Source organism: Eleutherodactylus coqui, chromosome 7, assembly GCF_035609145.1.
Source record: "Eleutherodactylus coqui strain aEleCoq1 chromosome 7, aEleCoq1.hap1, whole genome shotgun sequence".
Taxonomy (NCBI): domain Eukaryota; kingdom Metazoa; phylum Chordata; class Amphibia; order Anura; family Eleutherodactylidae; genus Eleutherodactylus; species Eleutherodactylus coqui.
The window spans coordinates 132,382,784-132,401,682 of NC_089843.1; the positions used below are offsets into that span (position 1 = coordinate 132,382,784).

Consider the following 18,899-nt stretch of genomic DNA (forward strand, 5'->3'; position numbering starts at 1 on the left):
TACGTTCATGTGGGCAAGTGAGCACCAGGCCCACACGAACATTACCGGACATAAGCACCAGACCCACATGAACATGATCAAGGGTAAGGACTGCCAACAGGAAACCAACACTCATAATAGATGGAATTGCTGTAATAAATCCGAGGGATTCATTTGTGAATTGGCCAAGTCACTTAAGCCGCAAGCCCAGCAATCAAGGGTCCTCATGTCTCGCGGTCCCTACACTAGCAAGACAACTGACCCCAAGCTGCAGGGAGAATAGCAGGACCCTACCTAATAAGCAAGGCGATCGCCTCGATAAAGGCAGCCCCGCACTGGGTTAAGACAGAATCAGACAGACTGGCACACAGGACAAAAATCACACACCAACACACTAGGGCTAGCATGCAAGACAGAACAACCACATAGAACAGCCACCAGCACAGACATTCAGAACATGACACTGTTCACACCATATACACAGAACAGGACTATCCACACCTAATGTCTGGCCACCTGCACAAACACTGGACCAGCCACTGTTTAAACACCTAACACAAATACAGGCATGCAAGACCAACAAATCCTTGAGTGAAGGGATACCAGCCTCCTCTTGCAGAGGGAGGATCTTACAGATTACAGAAAGCAATGAACATTGCGATTCTCTACCACAGCTTTGATAGCTGTGGCAGGGAATTCTTTCATCCCTGCTGCAGTCCTTTCATCACTGAACACTGTGACAGTGCTGTTACAGTGTCTAGTGATGAGGGGACTCCCCACAGGGATATGTTACGCGCAGCACGGACCTTCCCTGCACATGGATGTCCTATCTTTTGCAGGCACGAGTATTTTGTGGCTGTAAAAGAGGGACATATGAACACTACATAGGGAACAAATGCTTCTATCAGACGCTTGCCTGACTTCGCACAAATAGAGTGAACTATTATGGCACACAAAAGGACTGTTAAATAAAAACTTCCATTCTGCTTCATCTATAAATTTTTCTGAAGTTCATTATAAATATATATTATTATTAGAGATGAGCGAGCGTACTCGGTAAAGACAGATACTCGAGCGAGTATCATCCTTACCAAGTACCTGCCTGCTCGTCCACAAAGATTCAGGTGCCGGTGGGGGGCAGGGAGTGGCGGGGGGGAACGGGAGGGAGATCTCTCTCTCTCCCCCCGCTCCCTCCTGCTCACTCCTGCAACACAGCGCTCACCTACGCCGGCACCCGAATCTTTGCGGGTAAGCAGGCAGGTACTCAGTAAGGACGATACTCGCTCAAGTATCTGTCCTTACCGAGTACGCTCGCTCATCTCTAATTATTATTAAGATTTAAACCCATTTGTACAACAATACTGCAATCTATATCCCTTTAACAAAAATGACTGGCAGTAACTTTGTAGACCAATGTTATAGCAATGATGCCAATAACTATAACACACCAGGCAAGCACTATTAGCTGCAGGTAGTGTTTGTGTGAATCTCCCTCTATCAGCATATTTCCAGCCCACTCTCCTTTCCATAGACTTCTATGGCCAGCATGAGTCATCACCTTCCTTTGTTAAGCTTGAAAAAGACCTACTGAGGCCAAAACGTTGCTTTTAATCTTTGTTATGGAAGAATAAAAAGTTTGGATTTTATTGCACCATATATGCTGCCACTGGTGTTGGATATTTTGGAAGACCAGAATGAGTGATTGTTCAGCACAAAACATCATTTTAGGTTAATCAAGTGATTTGCACTCTTACTAATATCATACATATAAGCATAAATTGTTTGAATAGTTAGTGACCATTTCAGATTTTGTAACTAAGATAGTATATTTTGCACTAAGTTGCAGTAAGGCTCTTAAGCATTGGCATCAAGATCACAACTCACATTGCTCGTGGATTTCTCACTGTTCATTCTTGTGATTTTGCAGTGGACGGTTCTATCTGGGGGTGCTAACATATTGGCAAAAGCCTTGAGGTCTTTTTTTTTTCTTTTTACAAAACTAGCAGTTATCACTTCAATTATCTCAAGAAGGTTATGATGAATGGAATTTATCTGGTCTGAGAGGAAAATCTTCTCAGATTAAAGGGGCTTTCAGAATAGCTGATAAATGCTGGAACCGGAGTCTTTTGTTCCTCCTCACTTGTGCAACATTAGTGAAGAGAAGTTTGAATGAAGTGGCCCTATTCATACTTGACCACCACTACAAAACATTATTGAAACTTGTTACAGTAACTATGTTTGTGTGGGGGAGGAGGAAGAGGGAACTTTAAGATGGGGCTTTCCAAAGCAATCTGGGCAGGAGGACTTCTTTTTTTTCCCCTAATGATATCTAGAAAGGCAGTGTTCACAATTTGCAGCTTTAATGTAGTTTTGTGCATTTTCTCTCTGTACTGTATAGTCAAAGCTGGGAATGTGTAATAATAACAGCAAATTCGTCTTCACCTTTAGCAGTCGCCTTTTCTGGGAACTAACAGTGTCTGTCTGTACTCAGATAACCCCAGGATTTACAGTAGAGCCGAATAGTATATCAACCTCAAGAAATATAAATATTAAACATGTATCAATATGTGAAATACAAATACAACTAGGGACTCAGAATTAGATGATAGGGGCAGAGGGCAATGGTGACCAAATGATGTTGATGAATATAATGAAACTAGCAGTGGAGACTGCAATAGATTGTATGGAATCGAAATAGAAACCAGAGAATGATATCCCTCTGTCTTTCCCTAATGCTTTCCCTGACTTTGTTACTTAAAGGGGTTGTCCCGCGCCGAAACGGGTTTTTTTTTTTTTTTTTTTTTAAACCCCCCCCCCCCCCCCCCGTTCGGCGCGAGACAACCCCGATGCAGGGGTTAAAAAAACAAACCACTCAGCGCTTACCTGAATCCCGGCGGTCCGGCGTCTTCATACTTACCTGCTGAAGATGGCCGCCGGGGTCTGCTCCCTCCGTGGACCGCAGCTCTTCTGTGCGGTCCATTGCCGATTTCAGCCTCCTGATTGGCTGGAATCGGCACGTGACGGGGCGGAGCTACACGGAGCTACACGGAGCCGGCATTCTGCACGAGCGGCTCCATTGAAGAGAGCAGAAGACCCGGACTGCGCAAGCACGGCTAATTTGGCCATCGGAGGGCGAAAATTAGTCGGCTCCATGGGAACGAGGACGCTAGCAACGGAGCAGGTAAGTATAAAACTTTTTATAACTTCTGTATGGCTCATAATTAATGCACAATGTACATTACAAAGTGCATTAATATGGCCATACAGAAGTGTATAGACCCACTTGCTGCCGCGGGACAACCCCTTTAATACCAGATGCCACTCATCCTCAGTAACTCCTTCCAGCATCCCAGTCTGACGTTATACTTGAGAACAAGAGGGGACTAGGACCTAGGCAAGAATCCAAACTGTGCTGAGAGATGAACCAAGGCAGGCAGAATTAAACAATGAATGACAAGAGACCACAAGAGGAACATAGACTGGACTAGGAATAATTAGTGAACAAGACACCCTGACTGGATAGACTGAACTCAGTACTCACAACTAGGACAAGGTGGACTGGAATAAACACACATTGCAATAGCTATAAATTACCACACACTGCAAAAATCAATAATATTTAAAGACAGGTTACCCAGACACTCCTCTCTCTAACAACGATAGGCTAAGTATGGCCAGCTGATTCTCTCCAACTGGTCAGCTATGAGAGCAGTTGCATAGTAACTGCCCCAACAACAAACTGAGGAATCGGGAGATAACTGAAGACCTCCTGCTGTCCTGCACAGGACAACTATTATCCGAATAGTTGCTTGCTAGAGCAAATGTAATCAACAGTTGTTCCATATAAACTTGGCCACCAACCGAATGACAAGCAAGGATTGATTCACTAGTCACTTTGTTTTAGCTCACCTAAAAATAGTTGTTGGTTGATTCATTATCACCTGATGTAAACAGGTAATCTTTGTCTTTCAGTGACTAACCAACAACTTTGCAGGGAGGTGTTCCTTTATTTAGTGTGCGCCTCCCACTGAATGCCAATTGGCTCCTACCTTTGTTTTGAACATTTAACCGTCCCACGTAATGCTCATTGGTTCTTGAATACACATAAATACGTGCAAATGATCTTTAACTAAGCAGTCCACAGGAGTGAGTGTTCACTTGAGGACCGCTTGCATGTATTTATGTGCCTTCAGTGGACTCAGCAACCATGGAGCATTCATTGGGGAGGAGTCGAAATTTTAAATACATCCTCACTAATTCCATGTGAGACCTTTTTAGTCCAAAAGAGAGCTATCCTCCAGTCTTCTAATTGGAATTATTGTTTAAAAAGATTTACTTTGAAATGCTAGAAAAAGGGAATTATCATTGGATGTCTGCGTGGACAGAGAAAAGAAGGTGGAGGCAGACCGAGAAAAAGCGAGTTTATGAACATATAAAGGAGCATGTTGCAATCTTAAAAAGGCAAAAAAACAGACCACTAGGTATTAGTAGAGAAATCTAATTTAGAATTATTTTCATATAAATTACCAATTTTTTAGGCCCAAAGATTCCCAAGCTCCAAACTCAAAATCAGTAAGAATAGAAAATAAAACCAAAGAGGAAGGTCCGAGATCAGAAAAGGATATACTGATGAAGAAACATATTGTTGCCAGACAGAGACCAAGATTTGTAAGCTTGGAAGGGAGTGAGCAGGAAAGAAGGAGGTTTAATTCCCAAGAAGGAGATCAAAGCAGCCCCCAAAGTGGTTGATTCGATTGAAACCCTTATTTTTTTAAAGGCAGCCCAGCAGTGTTTAATTTGATCTAGAATTGCTGCAGAGAAATAACGTTTAATATCAGGGGCCTTCATACCGCCTATTTCATAGGGCTTAGCTAAAGTACAAATTTTAATTCTAGCCTGAGAGCCTCCCCAAATAAAATAGTTGAGAATGGATTGAAGCTTAGTGAAAAAGGAACTTGGGATAGGAATCACTACGGTTCTAAAAATACATAGAATATGACCATCATTTCAACCGTTTCTATCCTTCCCGCCCAAGCGTTAAAGGGTTTATGGAAGTCATTTATGAGTTGTGGAATTTAGTTAAGCATTGGCAAGCAATTTTTAATAAGTGTAGGGGAGCTAGGGCTTGTTAAATGGATGCCTAAATATGGTATAGTGGTTGTTCCATACAAACAGGAGGGTATGGATTATATGTTGCCTGGTTTTATCATCAATCTCAACACCCAACAATTTTGGGTTATTTACCCTATGTTCAAAATTTTCCCAAAGTTAGAGAGTACTCATTGGGCGTGATTTAAGGAAAAGATAGAGTCTGTTTTTGCCAAGATGACATCATCAGCATAGAGCCCTATTTTGTGTGTCTGATGTTCTAATTAAATTCTTTTGATGTTTTTATTAATTCTAATCTGTTCAGCTAGAGGTTCCATAAGGAGAGCAAAGATAAGGGGTGAAAGAGGGCATCTCAGTCGAGTGCCATTAAAGATTTTGAATAAAACGGAAATACACCCAGATGTAAACACCTATGCAAATAAAGTCGAGTATAACAATAACATTGCAGATTTAATGAGACCTGAGAAAACATATTTTTCTAAAGTAGCTTCTAAGTATCTGACCAAATGCTTTTTTTGCATCTTACGCTATAAATAAAAATGGTATACGACCAAGCACACCAGCTCTAATAAGGTTTAAGAATCGATGGATTCCATCGGGAACCTGTTTCTGTGGGACAAATTCTACTTGATCTGCATTAACCATCATTGAGAGGATAGAAAAAAGTTGATTTCTAAAAATTTTAGCATGCATTTTAACATCAGTATTCAATAAGAGAATAGTACATAAATTAGCTGGAGATGTAGCTTCTTTAGCAGGTTTGGGCAAGGTAACGATAAGAGCTTCTAAAATTTTTGAGGGGAAGGCACCACCATTCATCACTGCATTATATACTAATACCACATAGGGGGCCAAAAGGGAAGAGTATTTTTTTTTATAATAGCCATTGGAAAAAACATCCAGGCCTGGGGATTTTAGCCTCTAGGAGCTCAGAAATAGAGAGCGGTGCAGAAAAAGAGGGTAATTGATCTGACGTTGGGCAAGGGAGATTAATGTTCTGAAGAAAGCTCAAAATTTCTCACGATTGAAGTTGATATGTGTTTGTGTCTTCTCTTAGATTATAAAGAGAAGTGTAATATGAGGCAAATGTATTAGCAATTTTAGGGGGATAGATCCAGAGGAATCTAGAAAGTATCTAATTCTTTCTTTGTATCTAAGACTTTTATGCTGTTTGTCCAACAGTGCCAGAGTGTGGTTATCATGGGCATAAAATTGCATGCTCATTCTTCGGAAGGTAATATCATGTTTTACGTCCAAAAGACTCTGGAGATTGCATAATTTAAATAACTCCTCAGTTCTATATGATGTAGAGTTAATTTTATTTAAGGAATCAATGGTGTTAATTTGAGAGGTCAGGAGATTAAACTCCTCCTCTTTCTTTCTTTTAACCCTGGAACAGTATTTTATGAACAAGCCTCTCATATAGGCTTTATGGGCATTCCACACTGAGAAGATGTTAGGAACTGATGAAGCGTTAATGACAAAAACATCTCTAATTCGGTTTTCGGATTAGGTTCATTTTCTGGGTGTGAAAGAAAATATTCATTAGGTCTCCAAAGGAAAGAGAGAGAATAAGGGAACATCTCATGTAGCGACAAAGACTCTGGAACATGATCTGACCAAGTAATGGTTCCGATCTTAGTCCGTATGATTTCCCTCAAGCTCTTAACAAATCAATTCTTAAATAAGAAGAATGAGATAGAGATAGAAAAGTATCATCTCTTTCAGAGTCGTGAAAATAGTGCCAAACATCATTTAGTTCCTCATTTTGTAAAATCGGTACAAAGGCGAAGGGCAACCTGGATCCAGAAGAGGAATCCACAGATGGATTCATAACTGGATTAAAATTGCCAATTATCAAAGTGCTTTTTTGAATTTTAGCAGTTTGTAAAAAAATCTAGCTTGCAATTTATGCGGGAAATATACATTTACTAAAGTAAAAAGGACATTCTCAGAAACAAGGATCATAAATTGCACCAAAGGATCTAGGTTCAGGTTCTGCTGGGAAAATGATTCAGAATTGGTAATTGCAATTAATAATGCTCTTTTTTTTCCTCTCGGGGTCTGAAGCAAAATGATAAAGGGACCTAAGCATTTGTAATGTCAGAAACTCTGTTCTGGTATACAAGCACTTGGAGCCCTCTGTTTTACCTTTGTATGAGAATCTTAAAGATACTATTATTTAAAGCAGTTCGAAGTTTGACATTGTTGATTCTTTTGCATCCCCATTCTTGTCCCTTTCTATTCTCTCTATCAACAAATCAAGCCTATAAATATGCATTACTATAAGACATTCTGAATCCCTATCTTCTATCAATAATCCAGTCACAAAAAGCCGTGAACAATCAAACTTAGGCCCCATTTACACGCAACGATTATTGCTTAAAATTCGCTCAAACAATGTCTTTTGAGCGATAATTGTTGTGTGTAAATGCTACCATCGTTTACTTTTCGGTCTAACGGTGATTTTTAGTTGAGCTTAAAATCCATATTTCGGCCAGAGAGCAGGGACCACATGCTGTATTTCTCCACGGGAGCGCTGATAACACTGTATTCAGCTGCAGTCCAGAAACAAAAGAACTACATGCAGAGAACAGACCACCTACTATTTTCTGCATACAGTGCACAGATGCTCATTTACATGCAAATTAAGCTAATGAGCCACTAATCATATTATCAATCACGCCATATCACCAATCACATATCACTAGAGATGAGCGAGCACGCTCGTTTAAGCCTGATGCTCGAGCGAGCATTGGTCTTTTCAAGTAACTGATTATTAAAGAGATGTGGGAATTTAGGGTGTGTGCACTTTGGATTTTTATACTTTATAAATGTGTTTCCTGAGCAAAAAATACAAAAGCATGTAATTTGAGAGCCTCTCACCAAAGCAGGCTACATTTAAATGGGCTGTCCAAACTCTTAACATTAGGGGAAGAAGTAGTAATAAGCATAATTTGCAAATAAACAAAAGTGCTGGGCTGTCTAAATGGTAAACAGAGAGTGGTGCACATATAGCATAAAAAGACCTTTCATTAATACAGAAAAACACAAAAGAAAACAAAGCTGAAAAAGAACATAATAGTGTTCATCTAATGCATGCTGTGCAGAAAATGAATAATAATTTGGGGGTTAACATGTCTAAACATCATTAATAGCTCCATAATGCAAATCAGTGAAAAAAATTGTTTTCAAAGAATACAAACATTATCATTAAAATATTTGTCAGTTAGGAATGACGACCATTCTTGCCAACAGGGGACCATTCGTGTGCAATCCAAGTTGGGGACTTGGTTGTTGAAATAAGTTGAGCCTGTTCAATAGGAATGTCCTATTTTTTCAAGAGGGACAGTCTGTCTGCCACAGATCCTGCAACGTAAGATGCTCCATTTCTTGAAATAAGCTTAGTAGAGAAGGCCTATTTGTATTTAATGTTAGCACCATGGAGAGCTGAGGTAAGGCCTTATGTCCACGGGCGGGTTTGGATTCTGTGCGGAGAATCCTACGTGGAATCCTCCCGTGCCCGCAGCCGGTGAGCCCTTTGTACCTGTGTCCTGCAAGCTGCGGCGTCCGCGTGGACCTCGCTACTTCCGGGTTTGCTGTACTGTGTATGGTCCTCACATCTTGCAGTCGGAAATGTGCAGTACAGTTTTTTTTTCAATCTCCTGCTTTCCCGCAGTATCCGTGACCCGTCCACAGTGTCAACTGTGGGCAGCCTGCAGATCAGACAGCTTCCATTGACTTCAATGGAAGCTTCCCGTGCGGAAACTGTACTAAAATGGAGCATGCTGCGATTTGTTTTCTGGTCCGCAAAACAAATCTGCATTCTTTGATTGTAGTGTGGATGCCCATGCTTCACTACGGGCGGCTTGAACTGTGGAGCGTTTGTGCGGGTGCCCCGTGCGGTTTCGGCTATTCAAATCCGCCTGTGGACATTGGGCCTTACTGGAATAAATTGTATACAAAGTTGGAGAGTCACTGGAGAGAGATCAGGGAGCATCAATTGTATGGGTCTCATAAAGGTCCTCTTTGTCTTCCCTCATTCAAGAGTTTTTCCATGGTCTGGTAAAAGTGGGACTGAGCTAGCGTGTGTCTTTAATCAGCCTCTGGGACTGAGCAAGCTTTAGGAATCCTGTGTGCTCTATCTATAACATATTCCCATGGACGTAAAGATGGAAGTAGCGATTGTAAAAACTGGAGTATGAAGAGGGGAAGGTCAGCAGGAGACACGGATTCTGGAATTTCTCAAAAAGAAAAATATTATTTTATAATCACTTTTTTTTCCGCAATTGTATGTCTTTCATTTCCTTTAATCTTAGTTCTTCATTTGTTTATAATAAGTGCTTTAGGTAATAATATTACACTTAATTACTTGATTATTTAATAATGAATCTGAGGTTCAAGAAAACCCGTGCATTTCTTTTTATGGACTACTTTTCTTTCTCTTTGGGAGTTTTTTAAGCTAATTTGACACCCGCAGTACTAATTACTCAATAAGTAATCCCATTTTCTTTTTCTGAGGGTTATTCTGCTCTTCCTATGTGTCAGGCCAGAGCACACTGGATGCTGATGTAGTTAAGAGATTAAACAATGCCCATCTTCAGAATTAGCATGCCATTTGGCTTGATAATCATGTTGATTTTGCAGTTTGCTTGACAAGATAGATATAAGCAGTTTTGGTGAAGAGAATTACAAAATTCTCACGGGATCTGCCTGTCAAACATGTTACTAGAAGCCACTTTTGAAGAAAACTTGTAGTGGAAACAGTACTATAATGTGTTTTATAGCAATCAGAAAAATAATACGTTGTTAATGTTATAGTGGATTTTTTAATAAAATTGGATGATTTTTGTTTAAATTTTATTTTTTCAATAGAAACAATAAGTCAATCATATGTATGACATAGTATCCAGATGCCAGCACTCAGGTAGATTAGTACTAATCTACAATTCTACAATCCAGAGTTGTATTATAGGTAGGCTTTCATTCACCTAAGGACTCTTTCACACGTTTGCAGGTGTTTTTATGTGCGCCCACTGGCGCCATAAAAACACGAGTATGGGCACACAAATCTAACGTTTGTGCGTCCGTTAAGACAGCACAGCCCTGGCGCATATACACCAATGCCGCAATGCTGTTGGGCGTGAGTAGACAGACCCTCCCTCCCTCTCGCCAGATCACCTTCTCTCTCCTCCACTCCGGCTGTTTGCAATGGGAGGGGGTGGGGTGGGGGCAGGGCTAATCTCCCGCCCCCTCCCCAGCCCTTGTCCTCAGCCAGCAATGGGATGGCGAGATGGAGTGGAGCTTAGCTCTGTCCCCGCCCCCTCCCATTGCAAACAGACAGAGGGGAGGAGAGAGGAGGAGAGAAGGGGGAGGGAGTTTAGCAGTTATGCTGCTAAACTCCCTTCCACCTCCCTTTTCCGGCCGCTGTCATTGGCTCCCATAGGAGCCCATGCAGCAGCCGACGTATTCTGGCCCGAAAGATAGTTCCAGGAATATCTTTCCAGCCTGGCGTAAAAGCGTCCGGCGCTATATTGGCCCGGCTAGGTGCTTTTATACCCTGGGAATATGTCTATGTGATCTGATTAGAGATGAGCGAACGTGTTCGGCTCCGCCCCTTTTCGCCCGAACACCGAACTTTGCGAGCAATTCCGTGCTCGGGCGAAAAAAGTTCGGGGGTCGCCGTGGCAGCGCGGGGGGGTGCGGCGGGGAGTGGGGGGGAGAGGGAGAGAGAGAGGGCTCCCCCCTGTTCCCCGCTGCTGCCGCCCGCGCCGCCGCGCCTCTCCCCGCCCCCCGGCGCCCGCCGAAGCTTTACGCGCGGACACTGAAGTCCTCGGCAAAGCCGGTGTCCGGGTGCATAAGTGTTCGTTAAGAACACGTTCGCTCAACTCTAGATCTGATGCATTGGAATACAATGCATCAGATCGTAGCGTATATCAGCCGGCTGTGAATCATCTGAAGGGGGAGAGGCGATAGGTACCGTATATACCGGCGTATAAGGCGACGGGGCGTATAAGACGACCCCCCAACTGTCACCTTATACGCCGGTATTCAGTGGAGAAAAAAAAAAAATTTTATTACTCACCTCCCACGGCGTTCTGTCGCGCTCCGGCAGGATGTCGCTCGCTCCGGCAGGCTGTCGCTGGCTCCTCGTCCCCGCCGCAGCATAGCTTTCTGAATGCGGGGCTTGAAATCCCCACTTCCAGAAAGCTAATACACACGCCGGCAGCCATGACATCATTGAATGGCTGTGATTGGCTAAAGCACACGTGGCTTCAGCCAATCACACTATTCAATGACATCATTGAATGGGTGTGATTGCTAACACGTGCGCCTTCAGCCAATCACAGCCATTCAATGATGTCATTGAATAGTGTGATTGGCTGAAGCCCCGTGTGCTTTAGCCAATCACAGCCATTCAATGCTGTCATGGCTGCCGGCGTGTGTATTAGCTTTCTGGAAGCGGGGATTTCAAGCCCCGCATTCAGAAAGCTATGCTGCGGCGGGGACGAGGAGCGAGCGACAGCCTGCCGGAGCGAGCGACATCCTGCCGGAGCGCGACAGAACGCCGTGGGAGGTGAGTAATAAAATTTTTTTTTTTTACACTTTTTTTTTTTTTGTATTACCGGCGCATAAGACGACCCCCGACTGCAGAGCAGATTTTTCGGGGTTCAAAAGTCGTCTTATACGCCGGTATATACGGTATTCATACAAATACAAAAATTGGCCTGTAACACCAAAATCGTTGAGTTCTGCTCTTCTTTCCTTAATATATATATGTTCTTCGAGAGAAGAACGACATATAGGAAGCCACGATATTAACAAGCCTGTGTCTCTGATATTTTCTCCATAAATGTGCACATTTCTGGGATATGTTCTAGGCTTGTGTGTGTTCCTCGGTTACCCTTATATACTAGACATTACCAAAAATCACCCTCTTCACCTTCTATCTAAGTATAGCACAAAAAGTACAATATTTCTAATGAAACTGGATGGACAGACAATATAATAATGTTTGTCTACTAGAGATGAGCGAGCATACTCGTCTGAGCTTGATGCTCGTTCGAGTATTAGGGTGCTCGAGATGCTCATTACTCGAGACGAGCACTGACCATTAAATTCAATGGAGCCGGCAATACAGCCGGCTCCATTGAAAGCAATGGGCTGCTGGCTAGCGTGGGATAAATTTTCGGGAAGGGCTTAAAAATATAAGCCCTTACCTGAAATTCATCCAGAAATGTGTAAAAAGTAAAAAAAAAATATATACTCACCTTGTCCCGGCAGAACGATGTTAGCCCATTGAATTCAATGGAGCCAGCAATACAGCCGGCTCCATTGAAAGCAATGGGCTGCCGGCGAGCGCGGGATGAATTTTCGGGAAGGGCTTAAAAATATAAGCCCTTACCTGAAATTCATCCAGAAATGTGTAAAAAGTAAAAAAAAAATATATACTCACCTTGTCCCGGCAGAACGATGTTAGCCCATTGAATTCAATGGAGCCAGCAATACAGCCGGCTCCATTGAAAGCAATGGGCTGCCGGCGAGCGCGGGATGAATTTTCGGGAAGGGCTTAAAAATATAAGCCCTTACCTGAAAATCATCCTAAAATGTGTAAAAAGTAAAAAAAAAAATATACTCACCTTGTCCCGGCAGAACGATGTTAGCCCATTGAATTCAATGGAGCCGGCAATACAGCCGACTCCATTGAAAGCAATGGGCTGCCGGCAATCGCACAATGAATTTTCGGGAAGGGCTTAAATATATAAGCTCTTCCCTGCAATTCATCCAGAAATGTGTAAAAATAAAAAAAATATATATACTCACCTAGTCCCGGCAGACGGAGTTCAGCTGCGGCCAGCTGGCAGTTCTCCTGAACTGCTCTCTGTAGTATTCAGCAGCCCGGGATTTAAAATCCCTGCCTGCTGAATGAGCTGCCTCTGATTGGTCACAGCCTGACCAATCAGAGGCAGCTCTCACTCACACCCATTCATGAATTCATGAATGGGTGAGTGAGTGCTGCCTCTGATTGGCTCAGCGCAGCTCTCAGCTGAATGACAGCTGAGCTGAGCCAATCAGTGGCAGCACTCACTCACCCATTCATGAATTCATGAATGGGTGTGAGTGAGAGCTGCCTCTGATTGGTCAGGCTGTGACCAATCAGAGGCAGCTCATTCAGCAGGCGGGGATTTTAAATCCCCGGCTGCTGAATACTACAGAGAGCAGTTCAGGAGAACTGCCAGCTGGCCGCAGCTGAACTCCGTCTGCCGGGACCAGGTGAGTATATATATTTTTTTTATTTTTACACATTTCTGGATGAATTGCAGGGAAGGGCTTATATATTTAAGCCCTTCCCGACAATTCATCCCGCGCTCACCGGCAGCCCATTGCTTTCAATGGAGCCGGCTGTATTGCCGGCTCCATTGAATTCAATGGGCTAACATCGTTCTGCCGGGACAAGGTGAGTATATTATTTTTTTTTACTTTTTACACATTTTAGGATGATTTTCAGGTAAGGGCTTATATTTTTAAGCCCTTCCCGAAAATTCATCCCGCGCTCGCCGGCAGCCCATTGCTTTCAATGGAACCGGCTGTATTGCCGGCTCCATTGAATTCAATGGGCTAACATCGTTCTGCTCTGCCACAGCTGTTACAGCTGTGGCAGAGGAGAATGATCGTTATGCTGACAGTGTGGGGGGGGGGTACACACTTACCACTATTGTGGCTTAATAGTGAGACCTCGGAGCCCGAAATGCAGCCCTGCATGTTGCTCCTCGCCTGCCCTATCCATTTCTGTGTTTTTTACATGACTTTGATGATTTGCTAAGATTTTCACAAATGAAAACCTTAGGGGAGCACCAGTCATATACAAAAATGCTCGAGTCGACCCATTGACTTCAATGGGGTTCATTACTCGAAACAAACTCTCGAGCATCACTGAAAGTTCGACTCGAGTAACGAGCACTCGAGCATTTTGGTGCTCGCTCATCTCTATTGTCTACCAAAAATTATGCAGGGTTGTTAATGAAATGCTGTTTAGTGAAATCTTTATTTTTAATTACTATTTATCTTGCTTTTGTGTCCACAGGGATTCAGAGAACTTTAGCTGACCCGAAGCTTGAGTTCGCTCTTGGTAAGAAAATGTTCTTTTCCACTAATATTATGCATCAGTGCAAAAATGAGTTTTTGATTCTGAGTGTGTATTAAAATACTGTATGCTGCCTAAATGCATTTCTATTAAATAGAAATAATTTGTTTGTGTTGTCTGCACTGGACGCTATCTAGTGTTCTATACTACATAATTGGGGTCACAAAGTTAAAAACCGTCTTTTATATGCATTGTTCTATGATTGCACTGCAGTGCCTGGTTTGTGAGCTTCCCCTTAGTTAACCTGCCTATTCTGCTAACATTAAAGCAGATCTGCAGTATGGTCCTGAATCTAACAGTAAGTGCTGTTGTCCTAAATGTTATTGTTGGAAGGAAATTAGCACATATTTTATACATTTATGCATTTTGAAATCCATTTTGTTCTCTTCCTTTAATAGAATTGTTGTCATTATAGATTTGTTGAATTTAATTGGACATTATGGAACGTCCATTTAAAGGTGAACATCTTATTTTATTTCTGGTTTACGGTTTTGTGCAATGAAGCTAAGCTTGGGTTTCTGATCGGACAAACTATGGAAGCCATAAAATATTTTACCTATTGATTTATGTATCTGTCTTGCTGTGTGAAACATGGGTGAAATTGAACCCGTCACAGGACATAAAGGCAGCTAGTTAGCTAAAAGTAGCTGACTTAGAGCCCAAATGAGTAATTAGATGGACTGTTCATTAAATGCAGCAGCCTTCTTAAATCGTGATCCCTTTCTCATTTTATTGGGAAGGCTTATATGAGTTGTCTGGTTTAGACTACAGTAGATACTCACTATTCACATGAATAGTCCCCTGACAGTGTGTTGATCAATACTGGGCAAAAAACACAGTAAGCTGTTATTTAATTTCTCATGTGACAACAATCAATTATTATAAGGCCGGACTCACACGACCGTATGCGTAATCCGCTTTTGGAGGCTTGCAGCAGATTCTAGCTGCAAGCCCGGCTGTGACCCTGCGTATGGCCACGTAATGTACTGTGTATGACTGTGTACTCACGCAGGCGGTCATGCGCGAGAACCCTTTTTTTGTTTGTTTATAGTTCTCGAATCGTAAGGGCAGTGGGTATATCCGTGACCATATAGAACAATAGGCTCTATGTTGTGGATATCCACGGTAAAATAGAACATGCTGCGTTCTATTTTTGATGAGCATATTACACAATTTGGAGCAGCTAATGTGAGCAGAATTGTGTCATCCAATGCATTTGATTGATCCGCATATTACCATGGATCAATCACTCACGAAATCCGCAATTCCTATTCGGCCATGTGAGGCCAGTCTAAACCAACTAACCTATATACCTGGCGTTGCCTGGGTATACATCTATGATAAATGTTTTCTAATGCTAATTCTTACTTAGAAATACTCATTGTTGTCTTTGGCCCAACTGGAGAGGTAAAGAAAAGCATCAATCATTTTTTAAGCAATTTATTTATTTTAACACTGAAGTTTGTAATATTCATGCTGCTCTGTGGTTTCTGAAGCCATTGATGTGTTGGCTCTTCACCTCTCTTTTTGAATTCGGGCCTCATGCTGTTTTGAGGTCTCTGCAGCCCTTGATGTCCTGGCTCTTTCCCACTCATGCTTAAGTTACTTGTCACGTTGTTCAGTTGTCTCAATTGATCCATCGAGCCATGTAGGAGCCTATTAAGAGCAAACAAATATGCAAACAAATTTTCAATCTCCTATAATACATATAGATAGATAGATAGATAGATAGATAGATAGATAGATAGATAGATAGATAGATAGATAGATAGATAGATAGATATCCATGCAATGCAGGGCTTACCTACTGATCTTCTCCTCACCACCTGTAGAAAATGCCTTACGGCTGTATTGCACATGGTAGACAACACTAACAGGACAGATACCGTAGGAGTTCTCACAGAGAAGCTGATCAGTAAATCCATGGAGCATGATTTCATAAATAACACCAGCAGTATCAGGGAAATCTTTAACTAGTGTAATACTATCTAGAATCAGTATAAAACTTAGGAAAAGACAAGGAAAGATCAGAAATCAGCATAGAAACTCAAAGTACTGCAGTTATCATCATGCCTTGAAGGAACCTGACCCAGGCGTTGTCCCAGAAGACACCTTTCAATGAAACCTCTTAGTTTCCTCTACCACATGCAATATGGCTCTTAGGCGTTTTCCACAGGGGATGAGGAGAACATTGTACTTATTCATCTCTATGATGAGCGATGAGGTGCATTGAACAAATTTATCTGAAAATTTGACTCTTATCTTTGACCACACAAGCTCTATGAAATCTTTTAGGACTGCTTCAGTTTTGTGTGTTATGATGCAGAGGTGAGGCCCGTTCTCTAGAGCAAGAGCTGCTTTTTACAGCTACTACTTAATACTGCTGATAGAGAACCTCCTTTGCCCTACATTACATTTATTGTATATACTCGAGTATAAGCCTAGTTTTTCAGCACATTTTTTGTGCTGAAAAAGCCTCGCTTGGCTTATGCTCGAGTCAGGGAAGGCTTAAAAGAAAACCTCCATATTTACCTCCCAGCTGGCGTCTGTGTCTCCGGCGGCTGTGTGGCAGGCTGCTTGAATTTTCTCTGCTGTCATCCCCCGCCGTCCTCTTTGCTCGGCTTTGTCATCCCCCACCGTCAGCACTGTGTAAGTAAGAGCTGTGATTGGATCGAGCGTCAGCCAATCACAGCCATTGCTCGATCATTCACAGCCAATCAAGCTGCTTTAGAATTCTCCCCGCTGTCATCTCCCTGCTCGGCTTTCAAATCACCTGCCGTCAGTGTTATATAAGTAAGCGCTGTAATTGGATCGAGCGCAGCTGTGATTGGCTGGCGCTCAATCCAATCACAGCGCTTACTTACGCAGCACTGACAGAGCCAAGCAGAGAGGATGGCGGAGGATGACAGCAGGGAGAATTCAAGCAGCTTGTCGTACAGACACAGACACTGGCTGGGAGGTGAGTATGGAGGTTTTTTTTTTACCTAGTATATACTCAAGTATAGCTCAGCTTATACTGGAGTCAATTAGTTTTCCCAGTTTTTTGTGGTGAAACTTATTGTCTTGGCTTATACTCGGGTCGGCTAATACTCAAGTATATACGGTATATGCTCTAACGCATATAAAAACTGGCTGCCTATGGTAAAGAAGCCCTCTAAAGCTTCTAAAAAGTTTTACAATTAGTTTACTTAATGCACTTATGGCTGAAGTTTATCATATTTTTAATGATCTGCCCCAACTACACATCACTGTTGGACAGATGATATTTCAACCTACTCTTTACTTGGTATACATGTTGATATTTTAAATTTATAAACATTGGTGAAAGTCATAAGTTGTCTTCATTTTGAATTACTAGTTTTGTTCTTCTTGCTCTTTAACCATATGCAATAGACATGCATTATTATTGGTAGGGGCTTTATTAGGATCTTGAAAAATCCAAGATTTCATGCAAATGCAAGCTGCCAGCCCAAATAATATTAACTCTACTCAAATAATGCCATCACTCAAATAATGGTGCAGGATTCTATATTTTTACTAAAGAATATCGCTGTATACTGCCAAGTAAAGCTGGCTTATAGTGTCAAATAATACTGCCAAACAGTGTCATACTATACAACCATAAAGTGCCATATAATTTGAGCATACAGTTCCCAGATAATACCTCAAATACTGTACTTTTACGTGTGCTGCTGGGATCTGTAGTTCAAAGCTGCGTCCTGTTCTGGTGCGTGGCTCCTAGGATCAGCTAGGGTCCAGATCTGAAGACTGCTGGGCTGCGCTTAGGTAGGGCCAGGTCAACCTCCCGGTAACACAAAGTCAGTTGCCTGAAACCCATGTGACCCTGGTGCATCCTGTGTGCGCGCATCCCTTCCAGTCCCTCTTTGGATACGATCGTGTGGGCCCCGTGCTTAGTTTGCCCACACGATTGTAACATAATGCACCCCCTTTTGTAACCAGAACAGGACGCATTCACATGCCATATGACAGGGACTGAACAACAGGACACACAGAGCCAGAATACACAGCATACAGCAGCCAAAATGCAACCACTAGTAACAGATAGGAAGCTGAATATAAATACCAGGTATTAGTTGACATTTTGTACAAAATGTGGAAGCTAGTGGGCCACTTCACGGCTCCTGGTTATACCGCTAGGCCCTACACTAACCAGGAGTCCAGCAGAACCGGACAGAGTTCACACAGAACGCTGCAACAGGACAGGACACAGATCACAGGTCACACAGCAAGCTAACACAAAACTGACAGAATATAAACAAACAAACGGACATGAACCAGCAAGACACAGATCACAAAGCAAACTTCAACAAACAAGGATTCATGACTGCTCACCCTGAACACCAGACTGACTAGGAGCTGGGTTTATATGTGAGCACAGACCCAGGAGGTTGGCTAGCAGGAAGTACCGCACCCAGCCAGCTTAATCAATTAACCCTGTGAGGTCTGTGCTGCTTGGAAGCTTAGAACTACAGATCCCAGCAGCACACGCAACATGTACATTGACTCATGGTCTACGTTTCCTGATTGTAGTAATTTACTTTCCCTTTCTTCTACATCTTTCCCAAACTCTCTTAATGGTGTCTTTCTCGTACATAGATTGCTTGTCTAGCAACACATATCATCCCTTCCCTGGTAGTGTATATAC

At 42.4% G+C, this 18,899-nt stretch overlaps 1 protein-coding gene across 1 annotated transcript in view; it reads left to right on the forward strand.

The window, feature by feature from the left end:
* INPP4B (inositol polyphosphate-4-phosphatase type II B) overlaps nt 1–18,899 on the forward strand; it is a 519,946-nt gene that overhangs the window by 4,652 nt on the left and 496,395 nt on the right. The window contains exon 2 of the mRNA XM_066573709.1: nt 14,174–14,218. Within this exon, the coding sequence (XP_066429806.1) occupies nt 14,174–14,218 (45 nt within the window). The remainder of the gene's footprint in view (nt 1–14,173; nt 14,219–18,899) is intronic.